The sequence below is a fragment of the Ursus maritimus genome, unplaced genomic scaffold (assembly GCF_017311325.1).
Source record: "Ursus maritimus isolate PB19 unplaced genomic scaffold, ASM1731132v1 scaffold_19, whole genome shotgun sequence".
In the NCBI taxonomy this organism is placed as follows: Eukaryota; Metazoa; Chordata; class Mammalia; order Carnivora; family Ursidae; genus Ursus; species Ursus maritimus.
Window position 1 is genome coordinate 21,958,656 of NW_024424341.1, and position 14,783 is coordinate 21,973,438.

The 14,783-nt window shown below is 43.7% G+C and overlaps 1 protein-coding gene across 2 annotated transcripts in view; it reads left to right on the top strand.

Annotated features, from left to right (window-relative positions):
• The window catches only part of CMTM2 (CKLF like MARVEL transmembrane domain containing 2), a 13,407-nt gene extending 1,026 nt beyond the window's left edge, over positions 1-12,381 (top strand). The window contains exons 1-4 of one of the 2 annotated variants that reach the window (XM_008702524.2): positions 17-498; positions 637-795; positions 11,447-11,548; positions 12,022-12,381. In XM_008702524.2, the coding sequence (XP_008700746.2) occupies positions 244-498; positions 637-795; positions 11,447-11,548; positions 12,022-12,228 (723 nt within the window). In that variant the 5' untranslated portion in view covers positions 17-243 and the 3' untranslated portion in view covers positions 12,229-12,381. Of the gene's footprint in view, positions 1-16; positions 499-636; positions 796-11,446; positions 11,549-12,021 lie in introns of those variants that run through there. The other variant, XM_040633400.1, reaches the window with a different exon arrangement.
• Positions 12,382-14,783: the final 2,402 nt, after the last annotated feature.

The following is a 14,783-nucleotide window of genomic DNA, read 5'->3' on the forward strand; positions in this document are numbered from 1 at the left end:
GGGCGGCCCTGGAGGCGGCCGGCCCGGCACCCATTGAGGTCCTCGCGGTGTGACGGGGCGGCCCGGAGCCAGGTGCGGCGGCGCGCGGGGGAGCGCCAGGCGTTGGCCGGTCCTGGCGGTTGGCTGAGCGGGATCTCTGAGCGGGTCGGTCGGTGGGCAGCAGGCTCGCTCAGAGGCCAGGCCTGTCCGGGGACAGCAGGAGAGATCGGGCAGGCGGTGAGAAGTTAAGAACTCCCACGCAAAATGGCTGACAAAGGCAAAAAGGGCAAACCGGCAGCCCCGGCGCCCGCAGCGGCGCCCCCGCCCCCTCCCCCTCCCCCGCCGGACACCAAACCGGAAGACAAGAAAGACCAGGAGCCCAAGAAAAAGGAAAAGTCCGTGCAGCCCAAGAATGAAGTGGGCACGAGGAAGGGGTGTCGCCGCTACAAGTGGGAACTCAAGGACAGCAATAGAGAGTTCTGGGTTATGGGGCACGCCGAGGTCAAGATCCTGAGCTTCGTAAGTTGGTCTGGTACCCCTGGGCAGGGGGTCCAACGATGGGAAGAGGGAGCAGGAGCAGGCTCCAGAGGGGCTCGAGAAGGGCTGTAGGGCCAGTGCGAGCCCTCCGCCGTAGCTCAGGTGCGTGTCTCCCAGCAGGGCTGCCTAATAGCTGCAATGATCATGTTCACGGGGACCACAGTGCACCCTCTCCTGACCCTCATCATCACCATGGAGTTGTCCGTCTTCTGCTTCTTCTTCATTATCTACACCTTCGCCATCAACAGATACATGCCCTTCATCCTGTGGCCCATTTCTGTAAGTGGGACGAGGTGGGGGGTGCCTGAGACTGGGGTGCATTCACGCGTATGTCTTGGTACCTGAAAGTAACTGAACAGAGAGACAGGCGCCCCCTTCCACATTTGTGCCCAGGGCACGGGCTCAGCACCTCCAGTGAGGACAGGGTAGCCACAGCCGAAGTTAGGGAGAAAAGGCTCTCAAAGAGCCCAGTTTGGGGATTGGGGGAGTGGGCCTCTTTGGTGGTCCATCTGGTGGTCAAAGGAAGAGGTCTTTGCTTTCCTGAGGCTTTGCTGTCCATGGGAGCAGGGGAGGTGTAGCAACTGGCTGTTCCTCCCACTTTTGTGCCAGCTCACACTTGAGTGGGGAGATCACCCCAGAAGGTACCCCATCCCCAGAATTCAAAGAAGAAAACCAATCTTCCAACAAATCAGTAAAATAAAATGAAAATTTTAAAGAAATCCCTTCTACAGCAGTCTAAGATCTCCAGTGACCATCCCTGTAAAGGATGTTAAGCATAGGGGCATCTGGGTGGCTCAGTTGGTTAAACATCTGACTCTTGATTTTGGCTCAGGTCATGACCTCAGGGTTGTGAGATCAAGCCTCTGTAGCGCTCTGCACTGGGCATGGAACCTGCTTAAGATTCTCTCTCTCCTTCTCCCTCTGCCCTTCCTCCATGCACATGTTCTCACTCTCTCGCTCTCTCACTCTCTCTCTTAAAAAAAAAAAAAAAAAAAAAGGATGTTAAGCCCAGCAGAATGTTAAGCCCAAAGCAGTCATCCATTGGAACGGGAGCTGGGCAAGTTACCCGACCACTTGTGGCCTCTGTTTCCTTCACCTGTAACATAAGGACAGTAATCACCTCTCATGGGATTGTGCCTGAGAAATAAATGCAAAATGCTTGATGCTGTGCCTGAGGACTCAGCGACCTGAATCCCTGGCCATCACCTGTGTAATCACAGAGCACACCCACCGAACTTCTGAACTCCCGTCTCACTGCACATTCACAGGGTGCCTCCAGGGCACTAAACTCAGGGTTTCACTCACTTTACATATGAAGTGGTCTCAGAATGGCCAAATGATGTACCCCCAGGTACTTCAGCTAATAAGTGGCAGAAAAAGGATTCAAATCTAGCTTTGTCAGTAGATTCTGAGTCCCTAACTGCACTTTGTTCTGCTTCCTCATAAAAAATGATTGGGGCCCAGGGATTCATAGGTCTCAGCAGTATAGGGGAGGACCCCCAATATAGGTAGAAAGGAGAGGAGGACCAGATAAGACTCTTGGGAGAGGGCTAAGCAGAGGACAAAGTAAAGGGACAGCCAGAGGGCAAGTTCCCAGCCAAGGAACTCAAGAGGATACTTTTAGTTCCAGCAAAATGAAAAATCAATAAACCTTGAAAATCCTCCTACTGCATGCATCTACCTGAAACTACTAGGGAGAACATAAACACAGCTGCCGTAGCCGAATGGCTGGGCCGGCAGGGAAAAAAACGAAACACCCAAGTGCCAGAAATGAAAAACAGGAACGGTGAGCAATAAGCTGCTGAAGGGTGGGTGGGAACAGCCCATGAAGTCCTGCCCCAGGAAGCAGGAGTGGAGATTTTCCTGCTCTTCAGTTAGAGGAGGTGAGGCCTTGGTCCCAAGCAAAATGGAGATGTAGAACTGAGACCCCTGCATAAGCCAGCACCCTGCAAAGACAGGGAAAAGATAGGCAGAGAAGACACCTTCCACCCACACAAAGGAACAAGAAGCCATGTTCACCTCTGTCTGAGCTCTGATTGGAAAAAAAAAGAAACAAATAGAAAAAGACCACCTTGAGAAAGAGAAATCTTGGGCCTGAAATTTGTACAGATTTGGTTTGAATTTTTACTACTTTCATCCTAGAAACCTTCATGCAGCCTAGAAAACTTGTGCCTGGGAGTTAGCATAAAAAACTGTTCCTAATTTAGTGATGTTCTGATGATGTCCTTGGGACTCCTGACAGAAACAAATGCAAAGTCACAATCAAAGCATAAAGAGATTCTCACAGGACGGGTGGGGGTGGGAGGAAGGCTTGTCAAAACAAACTTACAGTTCAAAACTACAAAACACCTGATTTTAAAATGCCCATGTCCAAGAATTGAGAATCAGCAAACACAGCAAATGGGAGGATCAGAACCCTGAGAATATGTGATTACTAGAAGAGCTGTCTGAAAATAATAAGAAATATACTTAAAATAATTAAAGATATAAACAGAGTCCTAAGAACACAATAAGGCACTTTTTATTCTGAGGGCAGAATAAAAAGATTTTTTAAAAAATATAAATATCTAGAATTAAGCATACAGTTATTGAAATGTCAATAAGTGGGTTATAAAGCATACCAGACAACGCTGGAGAATTAGCAAGCCAAATGGTGTGGGGAAATTACCCAGAATATGGCACTGAGAGATAAAGAGAGAAAATATGAGAGAAGCTGAGATGGAGAAAATGGAATGAGAAAATCCATCATAAGCCTAATAGGAATTCCAGAAGAAGAGACTCAAAAGAATGGAAGAGGGGAAATACTCAAAGTGAAAATGACTGAGAACTCTCCAGACTTAATGAGTGACATCACTAAAAATGGCAGAATTGGGAACGCCAAAACTCTGTCTCTCCACTAAAACAACACTGTCAAAAACTGTCAGAATCAACCTTTTCAGAGCTCTGGATTCTAATTTTAAAAAGCTTATGGGGTGCCTGGGTGGCTTAGTTGGTTTAGCGTCCAACTCTTGGTTTCAGCTCAGGTCGTGATCTCAGGGTTGTGAGATTGAGTCCCATGTCAGGCTCCATGCTGGGCATGGAGCCTGCTTGACTTTCTCTCTCCCTCTCCCCCTCCACCCCATTCACTCTCTCTCAAATAAATAAACCTTTTTAAAAAACTTAAAACACGGGGTGCCTGGGTGGCTCAGTTGGTTAAGTGTCTGCCTCCAGCTTGGGTCATGATCCCAGGGTCCTGGGATCGAGCCCTGCATGGGGCTCCTTGCTCAGTGGGGAGCCTGCTTCTCCCTCTCCCTCTGCCTCTCCTCCAGCTTGTGCTCTCTCTCTCTTACTCTCTCTCAAATAAATAAAAATCTTAAAAAAAAAAAAAAAAACTTACAACAACCAGGGAAATGCTTAATGAAGAAAGAAGCTGTTGAATTTGCTAAGAGAGTCTTGTGGCATTTTAATGTATCTACCCACCAACCCTCACATCCTAGCTTGTCCATTGCCATGAAGACAGTAGCCCACTTTCCTGGTCACATTCTTCACTGGTGGCAGAGGGAACAATACAGACCTTGTTCTCAAAAAAAATTATGGTGGTGTGTTTTTACCTGTCTGGTGGCTCCTTGAGGGATGGGCCCAGGAACTTGACTTTGTTTCACCTGCCACAAAGCTTTTTCAGGGCTGAAACAGCCCCCTGGATAGCATTTGTCAAAAGCATTTAAAGGCATATCTACTAACTATAACCATCTGAGGCAAGGGAAATCAAATGAGGCAAGCAATGGACCAGAAGTTTGGAAAGGAAGAGGCTCAGGAAGGAGATTCAGTGCGGAATAAGAGCTTTGAAAACCTACCACACATACCAGGGAATCCAGAAGTCCACACACATGCTGAGGGCTGGACACGTGCTCTCAAAAGACCCTAAGCTTTTGCCCCTTGCTACCTTTAGGCTCTGCACAAGCAGCAAGTGAGAACAGAGTTCTAAACAGCCGGGACAAGTGTTGAAGGAGTGCCTCAACAAAAAACCGACTTGCAAAGACTGGTAGAGAATTTTTGTTTGTTTCCAGATATTTAAGGAAATCTCTTTCAAATCACTACCTGACCATTAAACTAGTGAAACAGGGACTTCAGTGGCAGCACTGGAAGAATACAGTCTTTTTTTTAGAAAAAAGTCATTAAACATACAATTGTCTACACCTCACAACAATCAGCAACAACAAATCCTGGGGAAGGAGAAGAATATGGTTTACAGAGTAACTACGTTATAATATTCAAAATGCCCAGAATTATAAAGCATGCAAGGAAATAAGAAAGTCTGTCCCATTCATGGGGGAAAAAATTAATAGAGACTGTCTCTGAGAAAGCCCAGATATCAGATTTAGTAGACAAAGAGCTTAAATCTGTTCTTAAAATGCTTAAAAAACTAAAACCAGGAGAACAATTCATGAACAAGTAGAAAATGTCAGTAAAGAGAAATTATTAAAAGGAGCAAAAAAGAAATTCTGGAGCTGAAAGAATATAACTGAAATGAAAAACTGACCAGATTGGTTTAACAGTGGATTTGAGCAGGCAGAAGAATGAATCCATGAACTTGAAGATAGGTCAATTGAGATTATCCAGTCTGAGGAAGAGAAAGAAAAAAAGAATGAAGAAAACTGATGAGACCTATGCACCAAAGTATACTAACATATGCTGAATCCCAAAAAGAAGAGAGAGAGAAAGGGGAAGAAGGAATATTTGAAGAAACGGTCAAAAACTTTCCAAATTTGATAAAAGATACAAATCTACACATCCAAAAAGGACCAAGTAGGATAATCAAACTGTCCAAAGACAAAGACAAACTCTTGAAAGTCACAAGAGAGAAGCAACTAATTTCCTACAGGGCATCTTTAATAAGATTAACAGCCAATTTTTCATCAGAAACCATGGAGCCCTGAGGCAGTGGAATGATGTACTTAAAGTCCTGAAAGAAAGAAAACAAAACAAAACCCTGTAAACCAAGAGTTCTATCTTTCAAATTTGCTATCTGTTATGACTTGAATTGTGTCCCCTAAAAATATGTTGAAGTCTTAACACCTAGTACCTGTGAACATAAGCTTATTTGGAGATAAGGGCCTTTGCAGATGATCTCGTTAAGATGAGGTCATTACAGTGGGTTCTAACCCAGTATGACTAGTATCTTTATAAAAAGGAGAGCTTTGGACACAGAGACAGACATGTTCAGAGGGAAGGTGATATGAGAAGACACAGGAAGAAAAAAGGAAGGTGAAACAAGCCAAGGAATACTTAAAGTTACCAGAAGTTAGAAGAGAGGCCAGAACAGATCATTTCCTAGCACCTTCAGGGGAGCATGACCCTGCCAGCACCTTGACTTCAGACTTCTGGCCTCCAGAACCATGAGACAATAAAGTCATAAATTTGTGTTGTTCTTTTTTTTTTTTAGTTGTTGTTGTTGTTGTTTTTAATTTATGTTGTTCTAAGCCACTTAGTTGATGGTACTGTGTTACAGCAACTCCAGGAAATAAATACACTACCCTTCAAAATGGAAGTTATCCTTCAAAAATTACCATTCAAGGGGCACCTGGGTGGCTCAGTTGGTTAAGCATCTGCTTTCAGCTCAGGTCATGATCACAGGGTCCTGGAATCCAGCCCCACATCAGGCACCCTGCTCAGTGGGGAGTCTGCTTCTCCCTCTCCTTCTGACCCTCCCCCCTGCTTGTGCTCTCACTCTCTCTCTCTGTCCCTTTCAAATGAATAAATAAAAAATATTTTTTTAAAAAAGTAGCATTCAAGAGGCACCTGGGTTGCTCAGTCAGTTGAGCACCCAACTCTTGATTTCGGCTCAGGTCATGACCTCAGGATCATGAGACTGAGCCCCACATTGGGCTCCACACTCAGTGCGGAGCATGCTTCTTTCTGTCTCTCTCTCTCTCTCTCCCTGTCCCTCTGCCCCTCCCCATGCTTGCACATGTGCTCTCTCTCAAATAAATATTTTTTAAAAATTATCATTCAAAAATGAAGGAGAAATTAAGACATTCCTAGATAAAACAAGTTGAGGGAATCTGTTGCTAGTAGACTCGCCCTATAAGAAATGCTAAAGAGAGTTCTTCAGGCTTAAATGAGAGGACACTAGACAGTAACTTGAAGCCATAAAAGAATAAAGAATACCGGTAAAGGTAACTACATAGGTAAATATAAAAGCCAGTATTATTGTAGGTTAGGTTTGTAACCTCTTTTTTTCCTGATATGATTTAAAAGATGAATGCATAAAGCAATAATTATAAATGTGTTAATGGGACTGTATGTAAAGATATAATTTGTGATGATAACAGTAAGAGTTTTTGTGTACTACTGAGGCTGAGTTGGTATCAATTCAAACCAATTTCTAATTGGTATCAATTATAAATTCAAAAATTTATAATTTAAGATATTAATTGTAACCCCAAGGTAACCGCTAGGAAATTAACTAATGTATAGAAAAAGAAATGAGAAGGGAATGAAATTGGTACATTACAAAAAATTAAACAGAAAAGAAGGTAATAATGGAGGAATTGAGGAACAAAAAGGTATGATATACAAAAAACAAAGATCAAAATGATAGAAATAAGTCCTTATCAGTAATTACTTTAAATGCACATGGATTAAATCTCTAATTAAGGCAGAGATATCAGAATGGATTTTTTAAATGATCCATTTTAAAATGATACAATATGAACATAAGAGACTCACTTTAGTCCAAAGATACAAATAGGTTGAAAGTGAAAATGGGAAAAGGTACTCCACATAAATAGTGACCAAAAAAGAGCTGAGGTGGCCATACCAACATCAGATTTAATGAAAGACGTGAATTCTCAAAGGTGTACCAAGAAAAATAAATAAACACAAAACCACACATAGGCATGTCATAGAGTCACCACTGATCACCAGAAACAAAGGAAAACTCAAAATCAAACCAAGAGAAAAGACAACTTATCTTAAAAAACAACAACAACAAAACCCCTCAAACTACTAGACTTAACTTCATATATTTCAACAGCAGTGACAGTGACCAGAAAACACTGGAATAATTTCTTTAAAGGGGTGAGGTGGCACAAGAGTAAAATGAAGAAGTTTTTAAACAACGAATGAAACAATTTCTTTTCTCTCTCACTGAAAGAACTCCTAGAAGATGTACCTCAGGAAGAAGGAAATTAAACCAAAAAGAAATGTACACCATGTAAAAATGGAACAGTAAGCAAAGAGCCTAATGAGTGTGTGGATTGACCTAAATAAACATTAAGACAGAACTAGGGTTTTAAAAAATATATTAATAGTTTGGGGAGGTGGGGAGAGAACACTAGTGGCAGGAACACAGTAACATGTTAAGACCACAGTAGTGGTGTATGATAACAGCGAAAAGTCACTGATTTGGAAGGACATTTGGTAATAATGTTAACACTAACATATTTGGACATAATTCTGTATTCTGCTAAAGAATAGAATTCTCAGGTATATAACATCGAACCTATTGAGGGGAAAGCATGAAAAGAGAATAGAGTTAATTCAATAGAAGGGAAAAGGGGAGGGGAGGACATGTGGTATATGTTAAATAGAAAAAATAAAATAAAATGGTAGAAATAAATCCCAATATGTCAGACATGGTGACAAATATAAATGGACTATAGTCTTCACTTAAAAGACAGAGGACTCTAAGAATAGATTTTTTTAAATCCAGCTATAAGAGATGGAAAAAATAATGAAAATACTAACTAAAAGAAAACTGGCATAGTTTTAATACCAGATTAAGCCAATTTTATGTGTTTTTTAAGTTTATAAAGATCACCACGTATAATAATTTTGAACTTGTATGCACCTAACAAGATAGCCCGAAAATATAAAAAAACAAAAAGGAACTTACTTATAAGGAAGAATTGGCAAACAGCAACCACAGTGGTAGATTTTAACATGCCTCCTTCAGCAATTGATAGCTTGATCCGATGACATTATTGAACATATGGAACCATACACTCAACAGAACAGGTTATATATTCTTTTCAAGTACACTTGGAACAATCATAAAAATTACCCTTGGGGCACCTGGGTAACTCAGTAGGTTAAATGACCGACTCTTGATTTTGGCTCGGGTTGTGATCTCAGGCTCCTAGGATCGAGCCCCATGTTGGGTTCCACACTCAGCGGGGAGTCTCTGAGATTCTCTCCCTCTTGTTCTCCCTCTGCCCCTTCCCCTGCTCATGCTCTCTCTCTCAAATAAGTAAATAAATCTTCAAAAAAAAAAATTATCCTCAAGGCACCTGGATGGCTCAGTTGGTTGGCTGTCTGCCTTCGACTCAGGTCATCATCGCAGGGTCCTGGGATCAAGCCCTGCATTGGGCTCTCTGCTTAGTGGGGAGTCTGCTTCTCCTGCTCCTTCTGTTTTTTTCTCTCTCAAATAAAATCTTAAAAAATTTATCCCCAATAAGACCACAAAGCAAATGTAGATAAATAACAAGTAACTAATATCATATAGACCATATTCTCTCATTTCAATGTACTATAATTAGAAATCAATCAGTAAAATTTAACTAAATTTCCAAGTGTTTGGGGGGAAATCTAGTGTGTTCCCCAAACATATGAGGATTTAGCATTTATGTAGTATTCACAGATACTGTCTGTAGAATGTCCCTAAACTATTCAAATTCAAATCTACATAATTAGAAAAGAAGCCTGAAAATTAATAGTTATAAGAAGGTACCAAAACAAAACAAAACAATGGAATTAAGAAGAAGGCAATGCCAAAGATAAGAGCTAAAATTAGTGAAATAGGAAACAAAGATCCATAGTGAGGACTAATAAAACAAAATATCTAGTTCTTTGAAAAAGACTAATAAAGTGGATGGACCCCAAGGCAGGGAAATAGAGAATGAACAAAGAAAAATATTAGTATAAAGATCAAGAAGAGGGCGCCTGGGTGGCTCAGTTGGTTAAGCATCTGCCTTCAGCTCAGGTCATGATCCCGGGTTCTCGGGATTGGGTCCCGCATCAGGATCCCTGCTCCGTGGGAAGTCTGCTTCTTCTCCCTTTGCCCCTCCCCCTGCTTGTGTTCCAGCTCTCTCTCTCTCTCAAATAAATAAATAAAATCTTAAAAAAAAAAAAAGATCAAGAAGAGATTTTTAAAAATTACAGGGAAAATGTGAATTTTTATGCCAATAGATTGGAAAGTTTAGATAATAGGTAATTTCCTAGAAAAAATATAAAATTGACTCAAAAAGAAATAGAAAAACAAGTTATAAAAAATTCATCCATATTTTCATCTGGCACTTGTTTCACTTTTTACATTTAAATCTTTTGGTTAATTTGGAGTTATTTTGGGAGCCTGGATGGCTCAGTTGATTAAGTGAAAGCCTTCAGCTCAGGTCATGATCTCTCTCTTAAATAAATAAATAAAATCTTACACACACACACACACACACACACACACACACACACACAAAACCAAAGCTGGGGCACCTGGGTAGCTCAGTCAGTTGAGGAATCAACTCGATTCCAGCTCAGGTCATGATCTCAGGGTTGTGAGATCAAGCCCCGTGCCAGGCTCCGCACTCAGCATGGAGTCTGCTTGAGATTCTTTCCCTCTTCCCCAACCCCTGACCCCGTGCATGCACATGCTCTCTCTAAATAAATAAATATATATTTTTTTAAAAAAGCCAATGCTAGAAGATATCTTTTATTTAAATTTGTGAAACACAAAACAGTATATACTGTTTGTGAATATATAATATGGAGGAAAATATGAATACACTCTTGGGAAAAGTACCTATTAGCTCCAATGTGTGTGGCTGCCTCTGAGCGAGCGTCATGAAAGGGCTAGAATGGTGACACTGTGGCTCCACAAAGTTTTACTGCTGGCTTTTTTTTTTTTTTTTAGCGATGTAAGCAAATATTGCAAGATGTTAACATCTGTTCAATCTCAGTGGTTCGTGGCTGCTGGAGGTGGGAGTGGGGATGGGATATTTGAAATGTATTAAAATTCAAAAACCTGAAAAAGAAAAGAAAAGGCCCGCAACAAATAGCCGGGGAAGGACAATTAACAGAAAAACGGCATCACGAAAACCAAAGGGAAGGGAGGGCCTGGTCCAGGGCTGCCAGTTTGGCTGCTGCCCACAGGATTAAGAGGGTGCACAAAATCTGGTCTACCATCACCCCACGAGTAATGCGGGAGGAAGCTGGCTTGCAGTGGCCATACTTTGGCCAACTCTAAGCTTGGCTATGCTGGAGAGTGGCCGTGCGTGGTACCTGCAGGGAAAGCAGTCCTTCTGCCCAGTCTGGAAACATGTGGACCTTTTCAGGTAGGTAAGGGAAACAAGTGTGGGGCAAGGGTAAGATTGAGGCCAGAAAGGATGGGAAGGAAGGCTGATGATGGAGGAAGTGGTGTGGCCTTGCCAAGGGCAGAGTGTCCAGGAAGTAAGGCAGGAGGGGGGTGGGGGCAGGGGTGGAGGAGCCAGCTGCCAGGCTCCTGACTGGGGAGGCCAGAATCCAACAGAGCCTCCTGCCAGCGACACAGCCCACCCTGAATCCAGAGAGGGGAGCTGGCCCCGAGAGTAGAAAGATGATGGGGGGTTGTACTCACCATTAAACTGAATAGTTGTGCATTTACTTAAATGAGTATTGGAGGGGGAAAAAAAAAAAAAAAGGAACAACTAGCCACTAAATGTGTGATTTCAAAGGAAATGGCAGCAGAGGGGGCTCACGAAGGAGGTTAAGCAGCCTGAGCTTTGGGTCTCCACATAAACAGCCCCGCCCTGGGGACCACAGCATGTCCACCCAGCTGAGGTATACTTATCTTCACCTACGTATTTTTAAAATTAGGCAGAAGTTTGGAAATCATCCCCTCTGGAGGAAGTGATGCCAGGTTGGGTGTTGATGGGGGTTTGGTTCTGGTTGAGACAGACTCTCCTATCTCCCACGCTTTCAGGACCTTCTCAATGACCTGTTCGCCTTCATCTTCCTTGTGGGGGCCGTAGTCCTGGCTGTGAGAAGCCGACAAACCATGCCCATGAACTACTTCATTGCTGTGGTGAGTCTTCCGTGTTGGGCACTTTATTTGCTCAGAAATCACCTCTTCTGGAGAATGGTGTTTCCCCCTGACTTAAGGAAAGGACTTCTTTTCTTTTCACAAAATCTTGGGACCCACGCAAAGTTTAAAAGTAAAGTTGGCCAATGTTTCCAAGGAAGAAGCCACTTAAATAAAGAGGCTATCCAGGGAGCCAGTGGAGCTAAGGGCTTCCTCCTCCGAGCTGCCCTGATCCCCAAACCAATGGGCCACACCCAGGCTGGGTTTTAAGAGAAGACAGATGCCTGCCAGGTTGGGGGGGGGGGGTTGGATAGGGAGGCTGAGGTTGGGGGAGGGGCAAAATCGGAGTGTCTCTGGTCTGGAAGTTTGGGGGGACCAAGGGATGTGTTAACCAGCACCTGCTGACAAATTAGAAACAAGGAGAGACTATGCCAACTTTGGAATGAAGAGCAAAAGTTCGTTCCTTTGTTTTCCAGATTCTTATCGGTGTGGCTGGACTTTTCGCTTTAATCGATATATGCCTTCAAAGAAAACATTTCAAAGGCAAGAGAGTCAAAAGGAATGTGCTGATTCCCCCTCCAGGAAAGGACCAAAAGGGTGAAAAGCCAAAGGAACCAGAAAAGCCGCCGGAAAAGGCACCACCAGAAAAGCCCAAGGATAAAGGAAAGGCAGGCAAGAAATGACAGGAAGGAGATCCTGGCTGTCAGAGTGACAGCGTGTTTTACTGCAAAATATGTGTCCACTGTCTGTCTTTTCTCTCTAGAATGGTTTTCCTTTCCATCCTAATAACCACCTTTGCTTGGAAAAGAAATTCCTCTTTAAATGGATTTTAAAGCTTAAAGTTGACGTAAACATTATTTTGTTCATTCGACAAAAGTTACTGGACATTTTGGTGCAGTGGGCAAGAAGAGCTGGGCCTCTTGGGGTGCCTGCAGGCCACTGGGCACACAAGGTTTGAGGGACCAGCAATGTGGGTGACACCGGCTGTCAACAGTGACCAGCCGAAAGGTCCAGAGTAAAACAAGAGACTCCAAAACGAAATGAACATTTTGATATTTCTATTTTCCTTTTTTTTTTTTTTTAAAGCATCCAGCTAGTCCCTGTGAGAAAAATTGGTTCTTGGCCTTTCTTACTCTTACTTTTCAGTTTAGCATTGGTCCTCGTGTGAGGGGCGCTCGGGAGGAGGGCAAAGAGGTGGTCTCATCCCCTCAGGGCTCAGGGCCTCCAAAAGCCAGAGTCAGGCTGGCATATGGGCCAGGCAGGATGGGCACAGGAAGAACTGGGGGGACTCCAGCCAGCTCTCTGGGCCCTACAGTGTCTCCCTCAGTGAGGACCTGAGCATAAGCCCTGAGCCAGGTTCAGCTGGGCCCTGGAGCCACAGTTCCCGCCCGCAGGCCTCAGTCAGGGCTCCAGTCTCACTGGACAGACCAGCCATGTGGCAGAAGGGTCATCCTTATAAGACGAAAGCAAGGTCCCAAACTGATCCATGAGGAGCTAGAAGAGATATGGGGTAATGGGTGCCCCCCAGCCCAGCCAGGAACAAGGTGAGAGGCAGGCTGAGAGGGTCAACTGGGCCTTCGGAACCATAGTAATGACTCAGGCCTCTGCCCTGTGTGCCACGAGGAGTCCCGTGGCAGGGTCCACGTCTGCTGGGAGACCACAGACTCGGCTGCTGCAGAGCAGTGAGTAAGACTGGAGAGAGGCTGCAGCCCGGCGTTTGGTGGGGGAGTAGGCAGAGCCTGAGCCTGGACGGCCCCAGCCACAGCCGCCCCCCCATGCTTCCAGTCACTACTCCCTCTGTAGCCCCCACAGCACCCCGTGCAGGCTGGGCAGGATGAGGCACAAGCCTGCCAAAAGTGGGAACTAGAGGAAGGGATCTTGTAGAGAAAAACTCAAAAGTGCACCCTATCCCATGATGTGACCCAAAATTCCTCTCCTAAGTATTGAGCCCAGAGGAATGGTGTTCTAGAATGTTCATAACAGCCAAAAGGCAAAAAAGAGCTTAAATGTTCAAAAGGAGATAAACTGTGCTACATTCACAAAATGGAATACTACTCAGCAATAAAAAAAACCACATTGATACAACAGGATAATAATGATAAAACATTCAAAATGACGACTCTCACATCAATTAAGTGAAAGAAGGCAGACACAAAAGAAGGACATACCCTATGATTCCATTCCTATGAAGTCCAAGAACGGGAAAATATAGCAAAAGAAATGGACAGACCGATTGCTTCAAGAGGAGTCTGAGGACTGATTACAAAGGGGCATGAGGGTATGAGAAAGTTCTTTATTTTCATTAGGGGAAGTGGTCACACAGGTGTATACATTTGTCAAAGCATTCAACTGTATACTTAACACCTGTGTATTTCATCACATGTAAATTTTATCTGAAAATGTAAGCTAGGGGCACCTGGGTGGCACAGTCGTTAAGCGTCTGCCTTCAGCTCAGGGTGTGATCCTGGAGTTCTGGGATTGAGCCCCACATCAGGCTCCTCTGCTAGGAGCCTGCTTCTTCCTCTCCCACTCCCCCTGCTTGTGTTCCCTCTCTCGCTGGCTGTCTCTCTCTCCATCAAATAAATAAAAAATCTTTAAAAAAAAAAAAAAAGAAAATGTAAGCTAAATAGGAACGTGTTCAGAATCTCATGGAAAAGGGTAGACCTTGCTGAACTTCTTTGTGTGGCCACTCTTCTCAAACCCTGGAGGCGGCTCTCTGAGCAGGCTGTGGTTCCCCATATCCTGACAGAGAAGGCGTGCAGTGGGGCTGGGCTGGGGCCAGAACATAACTTGATGCAGCCACCTGTCATGCGGAGAAAGGGACCCTGGGACAGGGCTGTGGTCACCAGAGACTTCAGGAAGATGCCACTTTGGAGCAAAACTACATCAGGTGAATATCTGCTAGGAGTAGGGAACGTATCACCTATGGATCTGGTCAAAATGCAGATTCTGAAAAACCCTAACGCGTATATTCAGAGTAAAGATGGATACTGTGTGCCTAAAACAAAAACTGTGAAGAGGATAATAAACAACAGTTCTTAGTCGGGGGGGGGGATTATTAAAAAGATTTTAAAATTTAACAAAAGGGTTGACTAATAGACCGTTATATGGAAAATCAAGTCCACACTGCTTGGTAAAATATAGGAACTTGAAAGATTAAGAGAAAATCCCAAAAGCTTTCAGAGCAAGAGAAACAGCACAAAGATATTACTGACATGAGAACAAAACCAAACATCAA